At 44.2% G+C, this 12,285-nt stretch overlaps 1 protein-coding gene across 2 annotated transcripts in view; it reads right to left on the reverse strand.

The window, feature by feature from the left end:
- TSPAN15 (tetraspanin 15) overlaps window positions 1–12,285 on the reverse strand; it is a 16,200-nt gene continuing 3,915 nt past the window's right edge. For both annotated transcript variants that reach the window (XM_068688862.1, XM_068688863.1), the window contains exons 2-8: window positions 11,843–12,028; window positions 9,301–9,375; window positions 7,569–7,664; window positions 5,443–5,559; window positions 2,753–2,800; window positions 1,508–1,624; window positions 1–1,025 (exon numbers count right to left, since the gene is read on the reverse strand). In XM_068688862.1, coding sequence (XP_068544963.1) covers window positions 873–1,025; window positions 1,508–1,624; window positions 2,753–2,800; window positions 5,443–5,559; window positions 7,569–7,664; window positions 9,301–9,375; window positions 11,843–12,028 — 792 coding nt within the window. In that variant the 3' untranslated portion in view covers window positions 1–872. The remainder of the gene's footprint in view (window positions 1,026–1,507; window positions 1,625–2,752; window positions 2,801–5,442; window positions 5,560–7,568; window positions 7,665–9,300; window positions 9,376–11,842; window positions 12,029–12,285) is intronic.

Consider the following 12,285-nt stretch of genomic DNA (forward strand, 5'->3'; position numbering starts at 1 on the left):
TTTTTTTAAAAAACTTATATTTTTTATTTTGACAAGAAGAATCAAATTCAGAAACATTTCAGCACATACAACTCCAAAAGAAATCACCTAGTTAAATTACTAATGAGGAAAAATACAGTACATACAAGACTCAAACGTCTCAGGAATTTATACCAACCCAGATAGCAATAAATTGCATTAAAAGTACATCAAGAATTACCTGATTAATTCCACACTGGCATTTGCCCCATTATTAAAAGGCACAAAAGACTGAGCAATGAAAATGTTCAGCGTCACATCCATAATTGTCAGTAAATTGAGATTAGCATAAAAAATTATTCACGGTGTTCAATATCCACCATTCAGGTCAGTAAGAAATCCATCTTCTGCCTTGCAACAAGTAAGAAAATAAAGTTTGATGGGGCTAACATTTAAATACAACACACCAAGGTACAAAAGCTCTTGATAGAAATCTAGCTTCGGATTTTCCCAGCATGAAGCCGTCCTGACCACGCATCACTCAGCAATCAGGCAGAGAGATTCAAGCGCCGACAAGACCGCCTTGGAGCTGTAACAGGGAGCATCGTTCCCACCCTCCAGGACACCAAAATCACTGTCCACCATGGTCACAGCGGGATGGGGCATCCCAGAAGGTCGGCGTCTCCAGGGCTCGCAGAAACCGGAGCGCGCTGCCGAGGGGCCTCGCGATAGCTCCGCACGCACAGAGGGGCAGTAGAAATATTAAGACCACGGGGCAGGGAGAATTCGGGCTCTGTTTTTGGTACTGCAGTTTCAAAACTACCAAAAAGGAGTGAGAGTTGATTAATTACACCCAGCGTCTGGAATAGCTACGAAGCCAGCACAACCCAGCAGAGGTCGGTGGGCTCCTGCCGTCAGCCGGGGTAGCACATGCAGCAGCCCGAGGCAGCAAACTCGGGCTGGGATCTCTGCCACGTTTCTTCAAAGAGATTTTCGCTCAGCTTGTGTTCGCTGATGATGTCTTCCACTCGCGTTATGTAAAGCAGAGACAGCAGCACCCCGAGGAACTGCAAAACAAAGGGGCATCTCTGAGCAGGGGATCGCGTGCCGCTTGTCTGGGCTTCCACAGCACGGCGTTCACAAATCACGCACACGTACATCAGGTTGATGGCTATGTACACAGTGTAAATACTGACAGAACCTCATGCTGATATTCTTCTCATAGGGATTTTGTGTATAAGGGAAAAAAAAATGAATCCTGTTTGTGAATAGCTGATATAGCGAAATATTTACCAGCCCGGTGCCTCGGAGCACTACGAAGTCCTAGAGGACACAGATCAGGTGAGGACTTCAAAACTAACCCCAGCAACCCCCCCACAAGCTGCAGTGGATCACAGTAATGCTGCTAAATTACCGGATGCCATCTCAGCTTACCAGTCACGCTAAATTTAAATAAAAAATAAAATGAAATGTAGTAACTGGGACTTCACAGACCATGGCGACAAATCAGGCACTCCCCTTGCTGGGTACCGCACCGGGCTCTCCTTACCTGGGGTAGCAATATGCCGAGCAGAATGCCAGCCATGATGCTGTAGTTGTCTAAAAACCAGATGAGCACTGCGTTCGTGCACCCTCGGACGTAAATGATGTGCTGAACACTCAGGCGCTGCAAAGTAACAGAACAGACCCTGAAGCAGCAGCTGGCACAGGCGCAAGACGCGGCAACACGCGGCACTGCAGGGCTCAGTCACACTGGGTCTGACTCCTCCACACCTCTTTAAACCTGCCGAGTTTGGTGGAGGCCTCCCCAGGGATCCTTTAGGCTGTTCCCTAGCTGTTCCACACCTGAGCAAGTTATTAAAAACAAAAAAGCCACCTTCTTCTGATACTACTTCCCCAAAAGAAATGCATCTGATTCTAATTTTAGACCACATGGAAAGGACAGAAGTCTCCCTTTAGCTTTTACTTCTACTTCTGAGTTGAAAGTACAGCAGTGGAAAAATATAAATTGCAGACAGAGAGCTTTGCAATGGCCTACAGGAAGGCCAGGAACAAGACAATTTAAGATCGAGCCCCGCAGGCTGCCCTGCACTGTGGCCCCAACCCACTTGAGCCTGCAAAGAGCCCTGAGCAGATGAATTGGGTGAAGTTAAGCACGTGCTTGAGTGCTTTGTGCGTTAGGGGCAGGCTGGAGCAGTTAGGTTTTGGAGGCAGAAGTCAGTGCATCCGAAGGAAGGCAGGTTACTCCAGAGCCTCTGGGGGTAATTTCCAAGGGGGAAAACCAAAGAAGGGGGCAACATCCAGCCCCCAGGGACGAGCAGTCTGGCTGCGGGCACAGCCCGGGCAGACCCTTTCCTCGTCCAGGAATCAGTTGTTTCCAAGTATTTTATATCCCAGTAATGGCTACTTTATTTGTAGGTCTTTAAGCCTAAATTGGCTGCAAGGAAACCAATTTTAGTCACGCCACTGTTGAAAAGCACTGAAGTATCTTTCTTTGTATTTGCTGTGCAGTTACTGTAAGTGTGTGTGTGTGTGGGGGGGGGGGGGTTGGAAAGAAATGCTTCATGCACATCAAACGAGAAATCATGGAAGGTGCAAAGAAAGGAAGATCCAAAAATCAAACAAGATATTTTTATATATACCAAAGCTATTCCAGGTAAAATCAGGTTAGCAGCTGCTTTAACTTTTTGGTAGATTCAAGGGTGCTGAAGACAATTTTATAAGTGACAAAAACGAATCCAGAAAAGCACAAAAAGCACCTTTACTGTCCCGTGGTGGATATGGGTTACTTTACCTCTTGGTCAATTGTTTTGTATCCACACATGGTGTTGATAATGTCTGTCTGAAAAGAAAACAACCAATTTAAGTACAGCAAAGCAAAAACCTGAAGGTCCCAACTGCCCCGGGCTGTGCTGTGGCTCTGAGGCCATCCCACAAGGTGAGCATGGTGGGGTGGGTGATAATCTGTGCCAAAATCAGCCAGGGGGAAAAGGAAGAAAATGCTGGGAGAGTTTCTCCCAATGCCCCCAGGGTCAGACTTGGAGCCCTACGTGGTTTTAAAGAAATGAGTACTGGTGGCATCTCATGAGGTGTCTGACCCCGATCCATCCAGCAAGAAGAGTGGTGTCAGAAACCAAAGCTAGCTAGGACAGACCTGCAAGCTGTCGCTATTTCCAGGGAATGAAGAGTCGGTTTTAATTGTAGGGCTTTAATAACTTCAGACACCATATTAAGAAAGGCAGGGATTAAGGCCATCATTCCATCAGGATGACAAGTTTAAACTTGGAAATGCCCCGGACCCAAATAACGTCGGATACTACAAACATTCTGTGAGCATTTTACGAGACCAAACTCTGAATGTTTGCATTCGTCGCAGATTACCAGACCATTTTCTGTGGTCTTTTAATATTTTACTTGGGTCCCGAAGCCTAAACAGCCTGCCAAGGCTAACAGGAAAATACTGTCCTGGACTTGCAAATCAACTAATTTAAAGCCCACTGGCATCAAACGAAGCCAAAAATGAGAACAAGTAAATGAGAATAAGGCAAAGCCAACTCTACTCTACAGCAATACTCCCCCACAAAATTAAGACAAGATGTAGACTAGTTTTGTGTGTTGTTTTTTTTTTTTTTTTTTTTAAAGAACCCAAGAAGCCAGGCTTTCCCTTGAACATGCAACTGGCAGGCAAACGAGGGGCAGGGCACACCTCAAGAAAACCCCTGCCCATGTCCCAGGTGTGTCCCAAAGGCACGGCGAGGAGCCATTCGTGAAAGCCAAGGTCGGCAGTACCGGGGGCATCGCCGTATTGCCCTGTTTGCTGCCAGAGACTTCCCATTCTCACAACACTTGAGCCTAACATAAACACGCAGGCCATTAGCAAAATATTTGACAACAAAGGACTTCATTGCATCACCGAATTTTAAACATGAGGCTTGCTAGGGAGACATCGTGGCCCAAGAAACTGTGCGCAATGGAGATGAATGCACTAGAAACAGAAGTTTGTATGCTTCTGGGGACTCATTTTTATATCGGCTACACTTGTGTAAGTCTTTATTAAAGACTTTGATTTGATAATAAATCCTTCAGATTGCCCCCAGCATAAGCATGATCAGAGCCTGGCCCATCTTGCACAAGGCTTTTAAAAAGGGTCAGAATCCAACCCTCCTACATTAACAGGAGTTTTCCATGACTATGAAGCGAATGAGTAATTACAAACCATATCTGTAGTTTTCCAGGACAGAAACCAGACTGTATTTGGAAGTGTTTGTCAAACATATAAGATTTATGCATCATCTTTTTCTTTTTTTTTTTTTTTTTTTTAAGGCAGCTGGCCATACAGAGCCGTGGTGTTCGTGTCACCCTGCCCGATACACACCCGTGCTGCTCACGTCTCTCTGACCACGGCACGGCACGCCAATGGCTCCGTGGTCCTGCTCCCAGGTGCAGCAAAGCTCCAAGCCCTAGCACACTGCAGTGTCTTGCTGAAGTCTACCCTTAAACAAGAAATCTCGTCGTGGTTCGGGGACTTCTCCGTGCCTCTCAGTTAACTTCGCTGAGCTTAACAGTTTGCAGGCAACTCCCAGCTACTCACTCTGTACAAAATCCATCAATGCACATCAAATAAGGGACACGAACATACCACAAACAGGACCTAATCATTCCAAAAGTAACTTCCATGTAGCAGCAAGAGCCACTGCTTGTTACAGCACTTACCCTCATGGTACTGCTGCATTTCTACACACATGAATTAACAAAGTGTTTACAACAAGGCTTCATTTGAGAGAAGTGAGATTCAGAAGAGCAAGCCCTGCAGCTGAGTCACCACTAAAAAGCCAGATTGCTCTTTACTGGTCATCTCTGTCTTCCTTTACCATCAACTGAGGGCAAAATCCTGAGCTCTCCTGCCAGCTCCATGCAGTGGATGAGCGTGTATTATTTTCAGATACAGCATTTCTCAAACACCTGAGACTTAAAACATAACTGTTTAGCTTTGGTTTCTGAGAATAAATCAAAGCTCAGCACATATTTAAACAGACTCCTTCTGACCCACAAGAACGTGTAAGCTTATGTGATAAACACCTTCGTGCTATACACATTTCTCAGCAATACCCAGCCGGATTACTGAGATCACTATTGCATTTTTCTTTCTTTTTTTAATTAAACATTTGTGCTTGACAATGAAAGGACTGCGCCTAACAGGCACCAGCGGGCTATCCATCACTAGCTCTCCATCAAAACGGGTACAGGAGACAAGCTGCCAGGTGCTCCCCGTGAAAAGGAGACGTGGATTTGCTTCTCCGAGACGTGCCGACGCCTGCAGAGGGCACGTTCGGGTGACACCTCTCCTCGCTGCCAACTGCTGGCCCCCAGGGAGACAGGAACTCCAGCCTAATCCCGCTTGTGGTCCCCAGCCAGGCAGGGCTATTTTACGTAACCCTGGTCCATCCAAGCCACCAGGTCAGAGGATGCTGCCCCCGGGCTCACCTTGTTTGTGACACAGCACGTGTAAGGCACCCCGCAGGCCAGCGGTCCTGGTGCCTCACAGCTGTGGTACACGTTTTTTGCCCAGTCTCTGTAGTCCTCCCCACCGCAACACTTAAACTGGGAAAACGACACAAAAGACAAAGGAAAAGAGTCAGATGTTAAGAGCAGCTCTTCTAATAACTGGAGGAAAGAAAAAGAAAATAAGAAATAAAACAGTTTTAAGAGCACCAAGGAACACGGCAGCTACCCAGCAATTCTGTTTTTCTATCAGAAAGGCATATGTAGATATATTAATGAAGTGTGACTATATACACAAATAAAATATGTAAGAAAGGGAAAACTATGTTCCTGATCAGATCAAGCAACAAACCTTTAAACCTCCTGGATGTTTTCAGAATCAGCTGAGCTGCAGGGATTGGTGAGAAGTGAAAAAGGAGTCTCTGGTCCCAAGGAGAAAAATTGTTTAATAATGTATCTCATATAAAATCACGTCCAAAAGAATGCTTTCATGTTCAAGACAAACAAAAAGGGCAGAAAGAGACCAAATTGGTATCTAAAATCTGTGAGCGTGGCTTGGCCGAGGCCAGCATAACTCAGGACAGGCAATCAACTGAAGTGCATCTCCAAGTGCTGACCACTACTTTACACAAGCCATCAGGGAGCGCAGGGAGGGTGCCAGATGCTGGAGGCTCTCGCTCCTGAACAGCACAAATATTGCTCCTGCACCAAAGAAACACATCTGAAAAGAATTCAGGACATAGACAGCATTCCTCTGTTGCTCATCAAGCTATTACACAAGGTGTCAGAGGAAAGCACCTGGTGCTAAGTTCCACCTCCAACCTTTTTTCAGGTTGAAAAACCTTCTTTTCAGGTCTTGACATCACTGAAAAATGTTTTTACGTTCACTTCAGCTCATCTACAGCTGTAATGCAGTCCTTCAAATTTTTAATTTTTAAGACATTTCTAAATGTCTCTAAAAGACAACAGTGTTGATATAAGGCATTAAAAAAAATCACCAAAATATTTCAGGTATAATTTAGTTAGTAGAACTGAGAGCTGGCAAAAAAATACTGTAAGTTTACACCAGCTTAATAGAAACATTCCTTTCCTTTAAAACATAAAGTAAACAGCAGCAGTTTAGATAATCACTAACATTTATATTCACTGCATATATATAAAATTTTGGGCAGTGCATGGAAACTTTAAAGCGTTATGAAGTATTATGACAAAATTTCCTCGGGATGATTTGTTTTTGACAGACTTTCTGTGCTAACTTTGTTTTTTGAAGCAGGCTGCCATTTCCATAACGATGTCATAAAACATACATACCATTTACTAAGTTAACGTGTTGTATTTTATTTTTTTCTATTTGGCGTGGTCAATGGCATCACATGGGCTCTGTAAACGTTCACATTTCTGAACATTTTCTGCTTCTTCTATAGTTTCCAAACTGTAGGTCAGAGCTCTTCAGTAAGCCAATAAACATTTCCACACACCAGTGTGAAAAAAAAGGCTATGAGTCAACTGCAAGTGCCATTAAGTAATGCTCAGCTGTGCCCAGCACAACTTCTGATTTTTAATTACAGGTATATATGCTTCCATGGGGATTTCATTTGAATAACCAGCTTATTAAAGAGCTTGCTATGTGCCCTTGAGTGAAAATACGATTGACCAGGTTAAAGCAGCTTACCTGCCACCCAATTTCTTCTTATCCAGCGCTTCCCGTTAACTAGATGTTGTTGAATGTCTTAGACCAGTCATCAGAAGCACTAAGAACAAGAACTTGGGTGGAATTTAAGCTGAATTTGTCCAAATCTGGCTGTGGGCCCCATATAAGCTTAAATATTTGCAGGATCTGGCCTCGATCATCAGTCACACCTACCAAGGCGAGAGCTGTGCTGTGCCCTCCCTTCTTGCAGTGATTTAGGGAGCTTCGGATGCCAGCTGGGACGCTGGAGGAGCCCTGCCCACAGCCACGCCGTAACAGATGACACATGAGACCTTGTCAATATGAATTTGATTACAACATCACTGGAAAAACTTAACACTGTCACTGAGGACCCACTACATCTTGGCATTGCTTGGAACTGGGTTAGTCCCAGGAAAAAAAATAAAAAAAAGCAAACCTGTTTCTGAACTGAATCCATGATGTTCTTGAAGTCCAAATCATCGTAGTAATTCTCAATTCCTCTTCTAATATTATCGTTCAAAAATTTGATTGTCTGGAAGGCAAAAGTAAAACAATTCATCAGTTCGAAATGATGAAACACTTAAAGAACAGGTTTAAGTCCCAAGTGTACCTGACAAGCAGAAAAGAATAGCCTTTTTATTTTTATTTAAATAAATAAACAAAAAAAAAAAGGTTATCACCTCAGCAATTACAACTAGCAAGGTATTTTGCAGGACTCTCCTAACTATCAAAGAACAAACAACAGCAAACATCAGCTACTCTTGTGCCATCTTTAATTACCATCTCATTTAGACTCAACTTCTTAGGATACACTTTGTCCTCTCATCAGGCTCAGGAGAAGCAGCGAGCAGCCAGCTCAGCTCTAAATAATTCATACACCTGCATCACAGCACTGCAACTACTGCTTTAGCTGTAAGGGGCAGAAACATCGATATTACACAATGGTTTTTAGTCCAAATCACAGCTGAAATAAACAAAGGTACCAAATGGACATGAAGAGAAAGGACAAGCAGGGCCCTGTGAAACCCAGTGTAACACATTCAAACAGTGCTTGTGCAGTGTGGCAGACAGGCGAGCTGCACACAAACACCAACAACGCTTTCCTTGTAAATACAAGCCATTGAAAGGTATTTCTCAGAATAAGCATGACTCAAAGAAAAGGAATAGACTGTCCCAGCTCTGAGAAGGAAATAGAGAAAGAAATGGATAAAAACAATGGGATGTGTAAAACTATCAGGATTTAAATGGAGGCTCTTGGTGTAAGCATTTATTAAATACTTCCTTCTCCTCCCCATCCTAACCCCAACTTGTCCATTAACCTCATAAACCGAACAAAAAGCCCTATCCCCTGCACATAGCTGCCCTGCTCAGCCAGCCAGTAATCGCATCAGGAAAGTGCTCAATGCGCAGAAAACCAACAATACTCTGTCTGTGTGTGGGAGTCAATAGCTATTCTCCCTCACCCTCTCAGAAATACCACAGTTGGTATTTACTTAATTTTCAGACAACCAAACCCTCTGTGTCCCGTGATGCCCCCTCCTACACTGCTGAGGCTGATCTGCTCCGTTCAGATGAGCCGGGTGCTCCCACCAAAACTCACATGAGTATTTTAAAACCCTTCTAACAGAAAAATAAATAGTCTGCTGCTTTCCATTAGAAAAATAAAGGTTTAAATATATATATAGGTAGTTATAGTGAGCTTGTAAACGGTGTGGTCTCCTACAGAAATGAGTTACGTTGCTCATGGATATGGGCAGGGAAGAGGTGTCCCTTATGCAAGGTAAAACATTTTGGCCAGTAAAAAAATAACATAGTCTCCAAAATGCAGCTGGAAACTCCCTGAAAGAGCAATCTGAGACACAGGAGGAAAACTAGAAGAAAGCATGCTGTAATGCATTAAAAGCTGGAAACTCGTTTTGCCTGTATTTAGTTAGCAGATTAAGTTAACAGATTTTCTCCAGATCCTTTAATCTGGAACTAATTTCCAGAACTGATGACCAGTTCCACCCTTCCCTACCCCGACAGGCCCTGAGAAGCCCGGACTTGCCTTCAGGCTCCCGTCAGCTAGTGCTTGGGTGACAAATGTAGTGCCTTGTATGTGCTCGGTAGCACAGCCACAACTTCATGTGCCAACCCTGGCGAGTGAAGCCTCAGCTCACGCTGCTCACCTGGTTTCTGAAGATCAATGCCACAACTCCACCCGTCAGCTCAATCAGCAAACAGAGACCAAGGATGTACATGAACTGCGGGAGAACAACAGCAAGTGAGATCTGAGGCAGAACAAATCACAATTACTCTTCCAGTTACTCTCCTTAGAGTCTATAGTATTCAGTCGCCAGCGTACCTGGCTTTCTGGAAACGAGATGTCTTTAAAGAAAATAGCATTTGTTGTTGTTCTTATAAAAATGGCTTATGTCACAAGAAAGACTTTCTTCTTCACTTGAGTGATTCTATATTTTTTTCCCAACTGGCAAACATTATTTTACAGCTCTGAATGCAATCCAAACCAATAGATGCATTTATCATGCCAGGACACTTCTCCCTATAAGAGCAGCCTGGCTCATTGCGAAGTATGTACCTGAACTGCTAGAAAACACACAGAATGTTGGGTTTTGACACTTCCAGCAAAGATGGCACGTAGCTGTTTTCATTTTTTAAGTAAAGCAGTGCTTTAAGATAAGCCAAACCATTTTATATTAATTTGCCAGTGTTAAATCAAAGCCAAATTCTGGCCTTGGTACCTTTCAATGTGCTGTTTCAGAAGTGAAGCCAGCAACTTGACTGTAGAGCCTTCAACGTGTGCACTTGCTGTGCCCATGCTAAGAACAATGGTATCAGCTAGCCATTTATTTACTTGTGTCCTCTGAAGCCAGGACAGTGTGTAAAACCACATAGATACATACATATTCCCATACGCATTGGCACACAGCCACAACACAGATATCTGTGACTACTGATCAAAGCACATCCAACACATGAGTATGAAAAAATACCAAGAAATCCATAGCAACACCATCAAATAACTGAAACATGCCAGTACTTGAAATGTTTTTCCCATCCAGAGGATTCTCTAGGTATAAAAGATCTGTTATGTGAATTTAGGTCTGCTTCTTAACAGCAAAATTCACCAAGAAAGAAGTTTTACAACCCCTGATCTGAACATAATCTTTAACACTCTTAGAGCCTGGTTACCCTCAGGAGAAGGAGGTTGTCCCCATTCGGTATAATTTAGACGGACACCCAACAACACCACGGGTACCCCTGCTGTTCTGCTCACTAACGAGCTCTCTAACGAAGCCGGTGACTTCTGCTGCAGCCCTCCCTGTTGCGAAACCCTGGGCAGCTGCAGGACTTGTCTCTGCGCTGCTCGCTCCACCCCAGCGTGCGGGTTTAATGCCTGGCCCATCGATACCTGGAATGGGTGTTATGAATTTACTGGACAGATGGATATCTTGCTGTTTTTTCCTGCTAAATATGGAATCAGTCTGAGAAACAGACAGCAGGGAGCTCGTTTGTTTAAGTGCCCGACCAGACTTTCTACCACAACGTGAACAGAAAATGCCCTGGGCATCAGATGGGGAAACAAAACCAGGCTGAGAATTGAGGAAATCGCTCCCAGCTCAGGACAGACTCAGCCATTTCTCGTTCCCTTTGGGCATGACTGCACAATGCCTCTTAGCCAGGTTCCAGCATAATTCCAAAATTCCCAATTACCTCTTGCTTTGGCCTAGGTAGCATACCATACACTTAACATTTCTTCAGAAACGTGCTCCTTCCAGGCACTGGAGATCACAGCTGTGTCCATTTCACTTCTCCCCCAGGACAGGCCCCCGTCTCTGAGCCTGAGGGAAACCCCGCTGCCCTACACAGCTCCCTAACAAGTCCCATTTCTCCATCCTCCCCCCGATTTCACACCCCAGCTGAGGGCAGCCAGACCTCAGCCACCTGCCCCACGTCAGCCCTGCAGCTTCTCTCTCTCGTGGCTTCCTGCGGGTCGAAAGGAGAAGCTTTTAGAAGAACCACCAGCGACCACAACTAACCTCTTCACTTTGTGCCTTCCCTGTTTGCTCACAGTACAGGCTTACAGCTTTCAGGCTTGCAGCATTTTCAGATGGGGCACGCCAGGGGCACTCCCACCCCGTCTGCTGCAAGCCTGCAGACCCCTCCTGTGCACTGACAGCACCCCCTGACAGCTCTGGCTCCGTGGTTTAGGTGATGTTTAATCTCTTAATCCTTCTGCCATTTACTATTTTACCTCCAGTACCCGTCCTAGTTCCCCTACACAGCCACCTCCTGCCTTGATTCCACTCCACTTTCAACAAAGTCCCAACTGGATATATTTTAAAGACAGCAAATTAATCATCAGGAGGAATCAAAGCCACCTATGAAATAAAACACGCCCTGGGAGCAGGCTATCCCAAAGCCGTGATTCCCCAATCTTCTCAACTTTTGTCTGCTTTGGACTGATTTTATCCATCGGTGTCTCCAAGCAGTGATGGGGGAACCCTTGCAGCAGTGAAAACTGCTTGCTACATGAGGCTCTTTGGGTCTCAAGACATCTACAGACAACAGCCAGAGGACCAAACAAACTTAGAATATTTTTCAGTGCAGCATAGATAGGGCTACAGGTTTAAATTCATGCGGCACTAAAAGGAAAAGCAATAAGCTCTTAATATTATTAAGAAAAAATAACAAAAAAACACCACTCACCGCTTGAAGAAGGCATAAATTGTCTCTTAGAGAAGCCACTACGCCCACTAAAGACACAACAAACATTATAACGCCCAGAAGTATTAAAATAATTGCTGGGGCTAGGAAGGCACTTTCCAGAGTTTTGTACTTCTGTCTTTCAACTTCTGCATAAATCCCAACTGCAAGGACAAGGCCTCCGATCACCTGGAAGAAAACAAACAAACAAAAAAAAAACAAAACAAAAACAGAATACAGATGTTAAGCTTTTTCCCAGTAAACACAGAGATGACATTTTATGCATACACACCAACCTGTGACTACTCACTTCAGAATTAATTATAACCTGTGAAACACTTCAATCAGAAGTTTGAAATAAAAAAAAAAAAAAAAAAATCTCAAAGTCTGAAGCCAAAAAAAGCTGGATTAGCAGAACCTGAGATTTGTCCATTTCCAAAAATATG

Source organism: Anas acuta, chromosome 7, assembly GCF_963932015.1.
Source record: "Anas acuta chromosome 7, bAnaAcu1.1, whole genome shotgun sequence".
Classification (NCBI taxonomy): Eukaryota; Metazoa; Chordata; class Aves; order Anseriformes; family Anatidae; genus Anas; species Anas acuta.